At 25.5% G+C, this 13,660-nt stretch overlaps 1 protein-coding gene across 1 annotated transcript in view; it reads right to left on the reverse strand.

The window, feature by feature from the left end:
- LOC113373418 (protein phosphatase PHLPP-like protein) overlaps nucleotides 1-13,660 on the reverse strand; it is a 31,703-nt gene that overhangs the window by 2,416 nt on the left and 15,627 nt on the right. Inside the window, exons 5-9 of the mRNA XM_026613716.1 lie at nucleotides 7,810-7,980; nucleotides 7,243-7,373; nucleotides 1,402-1,552; nucleotides 1,183-1,323; nucleotides 130-283 (exon numbers count right to left, since the gene is read on the reverse strand). Coding sequence (XP_026469501.1) covers nucleotides 130-283; nucleotides 1,183-1,323; nucleotides 1,402-1,552; nucleotides 7,243-7,373; nucleotides 7,810-7,980 — 748 coding nt within the window. The remainder of the gene's footprint in view (nucleotides 1-129; nucleotides 284-1,182; nucleotides 1,324-1,401; nucleotides 1,553-7,242; nucleotides 7,374-7,809; nucleotides 7,981-13,660) is intronic.

Consider the following 13,660-nt stretch of genomic DNA (forward strand, 5'->3'; position numbering starts at 1 on the left):
ATACTATCTCTTATTATATCCTAATCTTCCATTCAATTTTCTTTCTTCAATTCCATTCAAATGCTACAAATGATCACTAGAGATCATTTTTAAGGTTTTTTTTTATAAAGAAAATCATTTTATCTTTACCATTATTTCCAGCAATTAAAGATGTCAAAGCCCTGCCATTTAAAGTTAGTTCTGATAATTTATTCCTAGAGCATTGAAGAACTTGCAAGTTATCCAAGGCACTCAAATCTAAGCATTCTATGCAATTTTCGCTCAGATCTAGTTGTGCCAAATTCTGTAAAATAAATTGAGATATTTATATACATAAATATATATATATATATATATATATATATATATATTATAGAATTTTATGATATGAGTGGAACGAATATTAAATGTTAAATATAAACAACACTACACTCAGATTTTTACACAAACTTTATTTAATAATTACAGACGTTTCGAGTCCATATTATGCCTCATCTTCAGTGTAATTTCAAAACAATAAAAATTATATACTAATACATTATTTAATATTTTATTTAAATTACATTTAATTTTTGAAAACAAAAAACCATCAACTATCTCTTACAATGCTTGAAACAGTATTTTGAGCTTTGTGTTGTTCATATTTAACAATTAATATATATATATATATATATATATATATATATATAACATATATATATATATATATATATATATTTGACAAAAAAGTCCATTGTTTTATTTTGATATTTTCAAATTGAATAAAATGTATTTAAAAAAATGCGTAGTCCATGGTTTTTTCTTCATATTTTCAAATTAAGTAAAATTTCATATTACAAAAAGCGTGAATATATATATATATATATATATATATATATATATATATGATATTTTTGTCGACGTTGATACATATTTAGAATATTTTTGCAGCCCAAACGTCGAATTAAAAAAAAGAATTAAATAAAAAAAATATTTATTCCATTAAACGTTTCGACACTTGGTGTGTGTCATCATTCAGTAATCAAACCAGGAAAAACAACAGAAAAAATTCATTAATGATGCCAAACTTAATAAATATTCATAAATAACGAGAAATTAAAGGAGCACATATTGCCCTCCTATATTTTATGTTTTTAATTCATATATATATATATATATATATATATATATACAAATTTCTATCCTTAGATTTATATTACTCACCCCATAGTTTCCTAAAATAATATTGCCTTTTAATTGATTTGCCCTTAAGCTCACTTTGGACAATGGCTGATTCAAATCATTTTTATCGCTTTCTTCCAAATGATCCTTTATATTAGCATTATTTGTTGCAGCTTGGAAATCCTGAAATGTATATAAAAATATTTTTATCTAAATATCTGATGTATTGAAAAAAATAATTGAAATATTTTTATTTCTCACCATATATCCGAGAGCCCTCATCCTGATTAAAAAAGTAGGAAAAAATTTGACTTGATTTTCGGCCACCAGCAAGGTTGTCAATGAGGAAAGTGAACATAAAGAATCGGGTAGATCACGTAAAACATTTCTTTCAACTCGTAATTCTGCTAGGCTAAATAAAATATAAAAATAATAAATAAAATAATAAAGTTTCTTCAGTTTGTAGTCCACTTAAACTGACATAAAAAATATATCAAAACTTATGGAGCTAATATTCTCATATAATGTCAAACTTTCCACCAATCATAACTAAAACGTCAAAAATGTTGTTCAGTATCAAAATTCTCCTAATAAATATCTATCTCTTATTACTTGCATCAACCGATGACCATCTCAAGGTCCACTATTGCACAAAACTAATAATTTATATCATTGCAACAAACACTCGATTGTTTTCAATAATTTTCTACTTTGTATAATTTTTTATTAAGAAACCTTTTGTTATTTATTGTCATTTTTATTATCGAAACAATAATTTATGCGTTACGCAAGCACGAGCGTTTGTGATTTTTCGCTAAAAATAATCTTTTGCCGTTGACGATGGAAGATGGGTTTCGGATCGCTGACCACAAAATATACACTATCTCATTGTATTGAAATTAAAACAGGAAGCTAAATATTTTGCATATAAACACCTACTAACAAAAGTATCCGCAAAACCACTGCTTGAAATTAGAATAGAAACCTAATATAATGCCTTTCCAACAGTAGTAATTATAATATAAACTTGGAGGCTTGATTCTACACCAGATGCTGTAAACATAGATTAGTACTAAAATAGATTATTTTAAATTAACTAAATAAAATTGTAGAAAGAGATGCCCTAATATAGAATGAAATCATTATTTTATCAACAAAAAATCTTAGAAGCATTATTAATCGTCACTTCCCTGTAAAGATTTTCTGCGTGATAAGATTAATTTGTTTCATATGAAAATTGTAGATATTGGTAATACTAAAAGAAATAATAATAGTTAGTATCTGAAATGATATTGAAACATTTTGAAATTGGTTTAATTTCAATTTGTAGACTTTTATTTAATTAGCAATTATTTTTTTATTTAATTAGCAATTAAGATACAATTGTATTTTTTAAGTTATTATTACATTAAGGAGGGCAAAGAAAAAAAAAGTTACAATAGTCAAAAAAATAACAATTCTGAGTTCACTCCATTGAGAAACGTCTAGTGTTTCATTTGAGGTGTATCAAAATTTTTTTGATCTCGAAGAAATTCTGAAAAATTCTGAAAAATTCAAAGAAATTCAGACTTAAGTGTTTATAATTATGAACCATTTTTAATATTCTGACAAAGGGCAGTAAATAGATGCAGTTTAATTTGATTAATACATAAAAATGAATAAATTTATGAAATTAATTTGTGTAATAAATAGCTTCAAAAAAGGCAGGAAAAGAGCTTCCATAGCGTAAATAATTCATGATTTTATACTAAAAGTAGTTTTCCAACTTTGAAATTCCCATGTATTAGGACAAGTATGATAATCTTATAATCTTGTTAGCGGTTATCGGAAATTATACATAATGATCTTATATAGGACGATAATCATGTTTGACGTGATCAATATCATATTAAAATTGCAAAAACTTCAGCAAATTAAAAATAGTTCATAATTATAAACACTTAAGTCAGAATTTCTTTGAGTTTTTCAGAATTTTACAGAATTTCTTCGAGATCAATTAAATGAAACAGTAGACTTTTTTTAATGGAGTGAACTCTAAATTATTATTTTTACGACTTTTGTAACTTTTTTTTCTTTGTCTTTGTTAATGTAACAATAACTTAAGAGATTCCATTGTATCTCGATTGCTAATTTAATAAAAATCTAGTCTAAAAATTGAAATTAATCATCTAAGTTAAATATGACAGTAACATCTCCAAAATGGACCACTAAATTTCTATAATTTACTAAGTTATATATTTTTTAAATTTTTGTGTAATTGTTATAAATCGATAAATTTATTTTTAACACTAAATTTGAGCCAAATCCACTTGTTCTAGACAAAGGAAAAATTACATTGTTCATCTTACTAATCATATTAGAATGGGTATATTAGGGCAAAACCATAATAGAATGGGTATATAATTTTCTAAAAATTCATACAAGCAAATGTAGAATTAACTTAATTTAACTAAGTTAAATTTCCATTGTTAATTACAGAATTTTTTGGGTAAAAAATTAAGAAGTAGTTCAAACAAGCACAAAATATATAAAATATGTTGAAAAACTTAATATTAGGATTGCTTTATTAATAGGTAATGTTGGTGATACTCTTTGAAGGTGTGTGATATTATATATATATATATATATATATATATATATATGTATTTGACTTATTCTCAAAACTTGCCTCAATTCAAAGTTAATCCATAAATTTATAACTTATGCAACACTGTTCACAGACAATTTTTTTATCACCCAAATGACAAATGATATTCTACAAGAAGAAGAACAACCATACTGTTCGATGTGTATAAGAAATCTAGTGAAGAGACTCAAATCAAACCACTGGAACATTAGTGATGATAAAACGAAGTTCAAGCCTCCGAAGTGAAAGACTTGCCATCGTAACGATATGTTTGTAAAACTGTTCTACTGGAACTATTTTTTACACAAATCGTAATATAAATAAACAAAAAACACGTACTTTTTTTTAATTATACAGTGAAGAAAACAAAGTAGATTTCGAATATTCTTTATAAAAAAACAAAGGAAAATAATATGCAAAAAATATTGAGTTTTGTGATATTCAAACCATGAGATAAAAATTCATAAGTAAAGAACTTGAAATATAAATATTTTTTGGGTAAATTATTTTCAGTTTTGATGTTAATTTTTTTCATCACATTATAAAGTAAAGCTTAATTTTTTTCCTCCAGTTTTTTTTTTCAATTTCTATATATTTTGTTCTACGTTAAGTGTAGAGTATATAGGATGCTCATATCTTCAGGATCTATGCAATTAAATTTATTTTTCTCATTCTTATATCGACGTATTTTTAAATGTTATTTCAAAAGTTAGAAATATGTGTATAAAAAAGCTTAATTTTTGGCATGTATAATGTATGTATAATTTGATTTTTAATAAGTGTTTAATTTGGAAAATTGGAATAGTTTTATAGTTCCTGAAGAATGGGATATCCCATGTTCCGAAAACGTAAGATGATTTATATGAAAAAAATAAATAAATAATATTTTTAGAAAAATTTAAGCTTTTTGTTCATATAATTAAAATCGAATATATTTTATGAGTATTTGTTTATTGTTAAATTTATTATTAAATTTATCTATTAAATCTATTAAAAAAACTCTGTGATGGGATTGTTTTTAGAGGAAAAAAGAATTTGGATTTGTTAAATTTTTCAACATAATTTCAGATATCATTTTTAGATTAAAATTAATAATTGAATGATAAAGTTGAATTTTTCATGGAAATCTCAATTATGTCAAATTCTTTTTTTTCTTAACTTTCTACGTAAAGTGTTCTACAAATATGTGTATGAAGAAAGATTTATTTTTAAATTTTTCATATATTTAGTTCTACGTTTAGAGTAAATAAGATGTCTCCTTCTTTAGGAACTATGAAAATAAATTTATTTTTTCATTTATATCTTGATGTATTTTCAAATATCATTTTAAAAGTATTATTAATTTGATTTTTAATAAGTATCTATTTGGAAAAAAATAGTTTCACAGTTTCTGAAGAATGGGATATTCCATGTCCCCGAAATGTATAAAAATATAAAAATATATAAAAATTCAAATAAACAATATTTTGAGAAAAATTAAAATTTTATGTTCATAAAATTAAAGTTAATGATTAATTTATGTTGTTTTTTTTCAAAATTATTAAATTATTTTAAATATTTAAATATTGTACAAAAAAAAATATTATTATATAAAGTGCTAGAAAAAATGTATTTTTAGTGGAGTCATTTTTCACAGAGCAACAAGAAATCTACCTTTGGATTTACCATGAATAATTTTTAATTTGAAATTTTATTTAAAAAAATTATAACAAAGTCATATTTTTATGGTAATCTTAGTTATTATTTTTAAATTAAAATTAGCATTTAAAAAAATATTTAATAAAGTAAAATTTCTCATAAAAATCTCAATTATATCAAATATTGTATTTCAAAAAATGTCTCGAAAACTCCTAGACTTTCTACGCAAACGGTCCCAGAAATATGCGATTTTTATCATTTTTTCTCCCAATGTTTTTTATATCGATTAAGAACAGCACTAGTGGTGTTGCAATCGATGTTTTACAATATAACCTTCCTTACACTTTTTATTGTAATCGGTTTCGGTACAGCGCACCTGCTTTATAAAAGACCATATAGTGAAAACAGCGGAAATGTGCCCAAAGCCCATGCCCGGAGTCTATGGCCCAAAATAATAAAAGAGCTGGAAAAATTTTCAAAAAAAGCTAACAAAATCTGCCTAACTTGGATAATTTTATCTACAGTATTTAAAATTTATTAGATTATTACCAGAATCCCTAAAAAACTCATAACTCGGGGCATATTTTTAGTATTTCCATAATTGCTGATCTAAAACTCTCATTATAATTTCTGGAATCTTATATTCATTTTCATCTTTATTTGAAAACATGTAATAGTCAATAGATATTTAGAATATCTGTATATGGCTCTGTATGAAATAAAATAAATTTTTGAAGTCAATAATATTTTTATTATCCAAAGGATATTCATTAGCCCCTTTACTAGTGAATACATGAAAAGTTCTCTCTGAAGAAGTCTACGGCGTCAATCATTGGAAATGATTTCAAGAAAGAGATTCGAATGAAGAATCGAAAGTTTTTACGATGTTTTGTTTCATAGAAGTTCATAAAATGATATCTTACCACCACAACAAGTAGCTTTGGTTTTATCAGAGTTCCGCATTAGTACATTTCTTAATCATTTTTAATTTAATTAGCAACTTCTTGTAGTATAAATTTGATGCTAGATAATTGTTTTAGAACATATTTTGGTAGTGCAAGACTTTATGTTTTAAAAAAAATCTGATATGCTAATTTTATGTTTTCTCGACGCTTCAGGTCATTCTATATCGTTTAACACCAAATTTCAAAAATGTACTCGTAAGTGTGCTTATATGTAATTTAATCTATGAGTGTGTGGTATGTATGTGAGCCAAAATTTGACTTTTTCTCAACCACTAAATTTTAAACTATTTTATGACACTCGAAAAAAATTTTTGTTGATTTTTATAGAATTGACCGAACCGTTTTTATTATAATTTCCACTTAAGGTAAGATAAAATTATTCATTAGCGTTTTAGCCAAAATTCCTGAATCAATTTTACAAATTCAAACTTTGTTCAAAAGATTTAATTGGAATTCGTCATGATTAGTTCCTGGTAAATATCAGCTAGGTCGCTTGTTCGAAATATTTGTAAAAAAAATATCACATTATAATCAAATATTTCTTAAAAATTAAATTATAAACCAATGACATGTTCCAACTACGTGGTATATTGCTAAAATGGAAAAGAAATTTCACAAACTGTGAAAACTATTCTTATTATAACACGACCAATAAATAACACACGGAATGTGTTGTAAGTTAACATAATTGTTTGGAAAGCTTTTATGACTGCAATCAAAATTACTTGAGTAATGATAAAGAATTGGATAATACGATTATTTTTATACATTCCCTATCATTAAAGAAAAAATTTACAAAGAGTGGATACTGTTCGATAATTCAAACATAAATAAGAGGTTACACATCATCAAGATATTATTAATATTTCTTACCTTGTCATAAGACATATTTCTTGTGGCAAATTTTCGAGCTTGTTGTCAGACAAATCCAGTCGTGTGATTGTAGATAATTGCAATAAAGATCTAGGAAATTGTTCCAAATTATTTGAAGACAACGATAAAACCTAAAAAAAAATAATATAAATTTAATAAACAATAATTATTCTTAAAATATAATTTGTGATATGTTGCACATATCAAAACAGAATTTTAATTAATATAGGAATACAAAATTTAAAAAAATTATAAGCAATATTATTCACTGCTGATATGCATGATTTAGTTCATATTATGTTAAGAATAAATAGTGAAAAAATATAGCACTGGGATTTAACAGCTCTTGTCAATTAGCAGAATGTTGACCATTAGCAATTAATTTTGTAAAATAAAATTTACAGCTTGCAACTTGACTAGAATTTTCAAAAATGCTACACAATCAGAATCATGATACAAATCAATTATTATCACAAATTTAACTTTATTGATAACAATTATCAAAATTTTGATCAATTTCTATTATAAAGATATCATATAATATTTGATACGAAGAGACTAACTTACCTTAAGTTTACTAAGTCTAAAAAGTAAATCCAAATTTGCTCCTTGAAGCTCATTATTGCCCAAATCTAATTCTTCTACTCGTAAAGAACCATTCAAACAATGTTCAGACAACCCTCGTAAACCAGCACCCCTTAGGTCAATTTTTTCTGGATCACTTTCAAGAGTTGTTGCCTGAAAAAAAAATTAAAAAAGTGTTATTGAAATGAAATATTGAACTAGATTAAATAAATTTTGTTCGTACGTGCAATCAATTAAAAAGCAATCAGTAGAAAGATTACACTGCAATAAATGGAACACGTGATAATCAATCAATTTTTTGCAGAAGTAGAAAATTAACTTGCATATTAAATATTACATTTAACTGTTGAACCTCATAGTGTATAAATTTACAAAAACTCCAAAATCTTTCAACATTTCTTTATCACAAATTTCATAATGTAAAATTAATTATCATTTAATAAGTGTATAGGGCAATACGTTTATATCATTATTTAACTTAGGCTAAAAGCGCCCTAAATAAAAAATATGATAATTTTAAATTTTCTGTTTTTTTTTTTAATTCCTCGGTGTAATTATTTCACTACTTAATTAGAAATATTATCATGGAAAGTTTTTTGCATATAATGATACCTCGTCAACATCCTCTTGAACCGGTTCGAGAGAGTCCAGTTCTAAAGAATCTAACTGCACACTATCACTAAATGTCACTTTTGGAGCAGATTTTGATCTTGCTCCAGAGGAAATTGAGGTTTTACCCTTAGTTCGACAACTTGCCAGAACCATTTTTGAGGTTTTTCATTATTTCATTGTAATAGTCAATTGGTAATATACACTAATAAATTTTGTTCAAACTAGTTTTTGGAGTTTTTATCACAGAATTAATTAGTAGACCTAAATATATTTTTTTAAATCTAACACTACTAAACTTATTATTTTTTAATATTATATTATTTATAACTGAAAATAATATAACTCAAAAATCAATTTAATTTATGATTAATAATTCTAAAATTATATGATGTAATGAAAATAATATTTGACTATTATTTTCACTCAAAGTACAGTTATACATTTTTATAGTTATTTACACATTGTTTTTAATATTATTTAATCTGTTTATATATTCTAATTGAATTAATATAAATTCTAATTGAGAAAATTATTGATATAAATAAAAATATCGTAATATTCAACATTCTGAAAAAAATATTATCATTTTTAGCTAATTTCTGAATTTAATAAATTAAGAAATTAATTGTTTAATTTTCAATTATTTAGATATTATTCAATATTTAAAGATGTATATAACTATTATTGCAATTTAAAATATAAATGTATACAGTCGTTTTAAATATTATTTAAATTTTAATATATATGAATAAGCTTTCCATTGTAATTTTTTTGTGCCCTGAATTGGATTTCAATTGGAATTTTCATGCGTCTAATTGGAATTCTTTGAATTTCAATAGATATACTCTTAATTTCAATGCTTATTATTTAAATATGGGGTGCTCACTTTTAGTAACTGATTCATAAATTAGTTAATACTTTAAAAATTTATAATTAACTTCCCGTAGGGTAAGTTATAGTAATCGCAAAAAAATCGAAAATGAAAATTTTTATATATCTTTACGTTTCAGAGGTTTCTGAACATTTTGGCATACCTTAGAAAAAATGGATGTATGTGTGTGTGTGTGTGTGTGTGTATGTGTGTGTATGTGTGTGTGTATGTGTGTGTGTATGTATGTACGTGTGTGTATGTATGTGCGGATACAAATTTTCGTCAACGATTTCGGGAACACGGATCAACCGATTTGAATAATTCAAAAAACATTCGATTCGTATTGATAAGGAGACGTGCTGATTAGTTTTTGGCGAAGGCAGGTCTAGCCGTTCCGGAGATACGGGCAAAAAGTGCCGAAAACGGTAACTCAGTTTCTAAGAGAACGGAGCGTCCGATTTTAATAATTCAAAAAACATTTTACTTGTATTGACAAGATAAAGAATTGATCAAATTTTCATAAAGGCAGGTCTAGCGGTTTCGGAGATCTAAGGAAAAAAGTAAAAAAAAATGCCATTTGGCGGTCAAAAATGATCATTAGACATATGCACATCGAATTTTCAGATATTTTATAGAGATTTTAACAATAAGTATAAATTTTGTTTATTTTTCTATGGGTTCCGTATCAATGTTTACCCGCTAGACAGCGACGCCGCGCTTACGCGCTTTATATTTTGTATCTATGCAGTTAAAGCAGTACGATTGCTTTGAAAAACAAGTTCAGATTTTCCAAAATATGTCAAAATGAAGAAAACATTTTTTTTTTCAAAAAAAAATTTTTTTAAAAAAATTTTTTCTAAAAAAAAATTTTTAAAAAAAAATTTTTTTCAAAAAAAAGTAATTTTTTGTCCAATTTATAGTTTCTCAAAAATCTTATTTTTTCGAAGTAAATTTTTTTCAAAAATGTTAATCGTTTTTACAAAAAATAATAATTTTTGGTACGGGAAGTTCCAGCAATTTGCCTTAAGGCACGATGCCCTAATTGCCTTAAGACAGAATTCCACTTACAGCTAGTTTATATTCATATTCAAAAAAAATTTCAGGAAAAGAACTAAATTCAGATTTCCTATATATTTGTTAATTATAATTTTTCATAAATAAATGTATTAAAAAAAACAAACGAAATAAAATTGATGTAGAATTAACAAGTGGCTTCAAATATAGAAAGCCTTCTGCAAATTGTCATGGAGATTTTTTATTAATATAATAATGTTTACACCTAACTTAAAAAAAACTGAAACGAAATAAAATTGATGTAGAATTAACAAACGGCTTCAAATATAGAAAACCTTCTGAAAATTGCCATGGAGATTTTTTATCAATATAATAATTTTTACACCTAACTTAAAAGCAATGAAAAGAAATAAAATTGTAAAATTAAAAAATGGATTTAAATAAAGAAAACCTTCTGAAGAATGTCATGGACCTTGGGATTCACAAAAATAATGTAATGTTTTTTTTTAATTTATTGAATATAGAAATAAAGGAATAATAAAGAACTTTGTATAAAATTGTGTACTGTGTTATATTATGCGCTTTGTTTGTCACCAAATATTGAAGTTGAACCACTTTTGAAGTTGATTAATCGAATAGTTAAATTATTACACAATTTAGATAACACATTTTTTATGTAGCTGAATAATCACTTAAATTTAACTATATGCAAATTTAATTTATTAGTTACACACACACACATATTTAAATTTTTTTTAAGATTTTTATATCTTATTTTATTTATTATATATATATATATATATATATATATATATACAAATGTGTGTAGGTATTATACCAATAATCACAATTTTTATTATTACCATTCATCAACTTGTATAAAGCGCACTATAATTTAAATATTTATCTACCGTCCGACTAACACGGTTTCTTCGTAATGCATTCGAATTGAATGAATAATGATAACATGAAAATAAAATCCTTTGCAAGTTTTCGCACTCACTTCACGGCCTGCGATTTTCAAGAAAGACACATAGCTGCATTAGCATATATTATGGCGCTTAACTCCACTTATTCATTCAGTGAAAGTGAAGTAAAATTGATTAAAGCAGCCACTGAACATCGGATATTTAAGTTGCGAAACTTTTTTAGTTGAATTATTGCGCATTTGATGTAATAGAAAAGACGATTGTCTTTTGCGGCGTATTGGTTTATATTCAAATCTACCGAAGGAGACAACATTTAATTTTGTTTGGTGCCATGCATTTAACCTATTCTCTAGATTATTGAAATTTGGCAAAACGTCTTATACTTAAGGACCCCCCCTCTCCCTTGGTGATACCATCACAGGAATTTTTTAGTTACGTAAAATTTTTCGCATTTACGAATTTTTGATTTTTTTTTTTTTTCAAAAATTCAGGTAAAAAATACATGTGATATTTTACTAGACCCCTCCCTCCCCCACGTGATATTTCGTGATTTTTTGTCAAACTACCCCTGGTTTGGTTTTGACAGTATATTTACTACAAGACAAAAAATATTGATATACTTATAAGCTTATATAATTATTTCAATGCTGAATGGGATATTTTACTCGATGATGCATCTAATACAGACCAACAATCAGTCACGAAATATGTAACCGAATCGATTTTATTTCATTTTACGCATAAGATTCCAATGTGATTCCAATAAAAATGTGTAAGAGCAACAAATACGAAAAAATAATAAAAATATATGTTTACTACAAGAAGGTTACGCACACTCATATATGTATACATATATGCTTAGATAAACAAAGATGTGTCAATATAGGTCATTTATCCAAATTTTAGCATTTTTCGGGTTTACAAAAATATTTCACCATTACTAATGATTTATAGAATAATTCACGGTCTTCAAATTTCTCATATTTATGGTAATACATTGCACAAAATTGTCGTTTTGGCAATTGGCCTTGCCAAAACTAATTGAGGACTTAGGACAATTTAAGGTGGTGGGTACAATAGCTTTTTTGAACGATGTTGCACATATAAAAAAGCTTTAATTATGAGGGCTCTGATGATTGTAGTAATTACCATCCATTTCTACATGTGTTTCCAAGTGTTAAATCGAGGACATACTTGAAAGACTTTGTGACAAGTTGTTGAAGAACTTCGGGTCACCGAGCGAGACATAGTTTCGCAAACTAATAATAGATACAGATAAAATTTTCAGGATATTATTTAAAATCATGTAAAATATTAAACTGTACTAGATATCTTACCCTAAAGCAAACATACGCAATTATAGTAAAGAAAGGGTAAAAACAAAGTCAAACTATCGGAGCAGAGACGAAAGCCTATAGGCTTTTAGGCTTACATGTGGCCTAGTGAAATGTATATATTTTATTATTAAAAAGAAAAAGTTAGTATCAATTTATCCAAGTTCTGACTATAAAAAAACGAAAATCTCTTTTTCATAAATTATATATAGTTAAATAAATAACAACATTTTTTTTAATATTTTCTATGAACTGCTACTATAACCCTAATGAATATATACTCAAAATAATTTTAATTGTTAGGCTATAATAACAATAATGTAGGCATTTTAGTAACAGGTTTGCTGAATAATAGCTTTGGTAAAATAACTAAAGATTGTAATTACCATAAATTTAAAAACATAATAATAATTTTAATCGTGTTGAGGAATTATTTATCTAATAAGCCATTCATTTTAATTATTTTTATATTAGTTTTATAATTAATTAATTCAACCATCTATGAACAATTTTTATTTATTATTTATTATTCACGTGTTCACTGATCATCACAATCGAATTAATCACAATTAAATCAAATTTTAATGGAATATATTATATCTGAATCTATTAAAATCACAAACAGGTCACTAAACTGAAACGCTTGTTGCATTGAGCTTGACATTCTCGTAACTGAATTCAAGTTTATTCTGTCGAGCAAAAGAGCAGTTATATATTGTTATAATAATCTTATATTTTTTACAACTCGAGACGTTAGTTTATCTCATAATACGTACGCGCATATCGCACAGGGGAATCGGAGGAATTTTCTTACCTTTGAATACTTAATTCTCAGTCGAGATTTAAAAAAAAATCCATAATATGTTCAGGTTCAAAATTTTAAAAAATATACCACATTTTTCGTCTTTGAGACCTTAATATAATTTTTATTGTGTTGTAAATTTTAAGTTAAATTCAACAGTTTTTTTATATTACCTCTATAAAAGCTACACGTGAGTGAGATAGAAATGACCTTCCCCTGGCAAAGGTTTTAACAATAAAAAATAGTAAACAAACAAATAAATTAAGATAAA

The sequence above is a fragment of the Ctenocephalides felis genome, unplaced genomic scaffold (genome assembly GCF_003426905.1).
Source record: "Ctenocephalides felis isolate EL2017-DRISC unplaced genomic scaffold, ASM342690v1 CF-g0.4_SCAFFOLD_01604, whole genome shotgun sequence".
NCBI classification, from domain to species: Eukaryota; Metazoa; Arthropoda; class Insecta; order Siphonaptera; family Pulicidae; genus Ctenocephalides; species Ctenocephalides felis.